The sequence below is a fragment of the Monoraphidium neglectum genome (genome assembly GCF_000611645.1).
Source record: "Monoraphidium neglectum strain SAG 48.87 unplaced genomic scaffold scaffold06473, whole genome shotgun sequence".
Lineage (NCBI taxonomy): Eukaryota > Viridiplantae > Chlorophyta > Chlorophyceae > Sphaeropleales > Selenastraceae > Monoraphidium > Monoraphidium neglectum.
In genome coordinates, this window is record NW_014007169.1 from 1 (window position 1) to 2,208 (window position 2,208).

Here is a 2,208-nt window from a genome sequence, read left to right on the forward strand (position 1 = left end):
CCCCCGGGCAGGTGGGCGAGGCGTACCTGCCCCTCATCCTGACGGCGTCCCCCGAGGTGCAGCCGCCCGTGGAGGCTCTGCTGGAGGTGGCGGCCCACCCCGACGCCGACATCTACACCATGGCGTTCCCCTTCTGGTGCAAGCTCTCAAAGTGGCTGCGCCAGGGCGAGTACGGCCGCGGGCAGAGCCGCAGCGGCAGCATGGCGAGCAGCGGGAGCACGGCCAACATGACGGACGCGGCGGCGCTCGCAAACGGCGGCGGCGGCGGCGGCAACGGCGGGGGTCCGGAGGCGGGCCTGCTGCCGGGGCCGCCGCCGCTGAGCGCGGCGGAGCAGGCGGCGGCGGAAGCCGAGCGGGCGCGGCAGCGGCAGTTCTTCGCGCCGGCGTTTGAGAAGCTGCTCGTGACGGCGCGGGCGCGGATGAGGTGGGGTCCGGTTATACGTTGCACTCCGCCCCGCCGGCGCCGCTCCCGAGGACCCACCCCTGTTGCTGTGATTTCACTCCACCAATGCCTTGATACGACCTTCAAGAGCAGCGCAGGAGCAGGGGGCGCGCAGGACCATGGCATCCGACCAGCAGCCAGCCATGCATTGCCCACAGCCCGCGGCGCCACACCCCCAGCCCGACCCGGGGCGTTTGCGATGCATACAAATCACACGCGCGCGCTGCCTCTCGCTGCTACCCTTCAGGGCGCCCGATGGGCTGGCCTCCATGAGCAGCAGCGAGCGCTCCGACTGGAAGCGCGTGCGCGCGCACTGGTCCGACGTGCTGGTGGACGCGGCCGCGGCGCTGCGGGCGGACCGCGCTCTGGCGCTGCTGCTGGCGCCGCTGCACGACGTGGGGCGCACGGTGGCGGGCGGCGGCGCGCTGGACTGGCAGGCCGCTGAGCTGGCGCTGCACTGCGTCAGGTGATGCGCGGGCGGGAAGGAGTGCCGTGGGCGTGTGAGGCGCTGTTTTCCGCTGGTGCTGTGCTGATATGGGCCGGGCTCTGCCGCACTGTTTGTGTGTTTTTGAGGCGTCGTACGATGCCTGTCCAGCCCGTTGTGCTGCCCACAGCTGCTGCATCCGCCTGGTGTATTGATGCTTTGAAACCCCTGACTACGCCTGGGACCCCACCCCGCGCACGAACCCGTCCTCTTTTCTTTGGCAGAATTTTGCCCCTCCTTCTCCCTCTCCCCTCTCCCTTGTCCCTTTGCCCCTCTTTCCTTCAAACCACAACCACAACCTTGAACCCTCAAATCTCCTAAACCTTGTCAAAACCTTGCCAGGTGCATCCGCAAGGTGGCCACCACCCTGGGTGACCCCCAGCTGGAGTCGCTGATGTCAGCGCTGCCCACCCTGCCTGCTTCTGTGCCCGGCGCCCCCGGCGCATCCCAGCTGCGCTACACGGCGGCGCTCGTCGTGGCGGGCTACAGCGAGTGGCTGGGCCGCAGCCTGGCGGCGGGGCGCTGCCAGGGGCTGCTGCAGCGGTGAGGGGCCGCGGCGGGCCGAGAGAAGCCACGCGAGGGGGCCCCTGCATCCGCGTGTGTTCGCCTAAACAGCTGATACGGTCCACTTCGCCCTCCCTCCTATCGGCGTGAGCCCTGGGCTGAATCTTTCCCTTTGTCCCTGGCGGCAGGCTCCTGCCGATGCTGCTGTCGACGCTGGCGCTGCCGTCGGCCGCGCCGGCGGCGGCGGTGGCGATCCGGGGGCTGTGTGACAAGTGCAGCAGCCACATGCAGCCCTGCCTGGACCAGCTCATGCAGCTGTACTCGCAGGTTGGAGGGGGGGAGGGATGGGGAGGTTTCACTTTGTCTTTATGCTGGGAGGGGCGGGGGGAAGAGGAAGATTCCTACCTCCATAGTAGGAGGGTGGCTCGAAACGCAAACATTTTGACGTCGTCAAGGCGGTTCTATGGTCAAGATCGACTTCGTTTGACCGACCGAAGCCGCCCACCCCCACCGGCATCGCTCGCCGTACGTGCGCGCCCGCCCGCCTGCGCCCCTCAAACGAGCCCCAGTCTTCAGCTGACCAGATGCACCAACCCCCAATCCCTCTATCACCCCAGGTCCTGAAGTCGGGCGCCGCGGCGCGCATCGCCGCCGCGACAGCGGGCCAGGCGGGCGCAGCGCCCGGCGCGGGCGGCGGCGGCGGTGACGCGGGGGCGCGCGTGGCTGAGGACGACGTGCTGATGGTGGTGGAGGGGGTGGGGCTTTGCGTCAGCAGGTG

At 69.3% G+C, this 2,208-nt stretch overlaps 1 protein-coding gene across 1 annotated transcript; it reads left to right on the forward strand.

Annotated features, from left to right (window-relative positions):
- Positions 1 to 119: 119 nt before the first annotated feature.
- On the forward strand, positions 120 to 1,473 carry MNEG_16529 (hypothetical protein; the record flags this gene model as incomplete). Its single annotated transcript, XM_014035001.1, has 3 exons — positions 120 to 424; positions 690 to 908; positions 1,269 to 1,473. 3 exons carry the CDS (start codon positions 120 to 122, stop codon positions 1,471 to 1,473), a joined length of 729 nt encoding a protein of 242 aa, XP_013890455.1.
- Between the last annotated feature and the right edge of the window lie 735 nt (positions 1,474 to 2,208).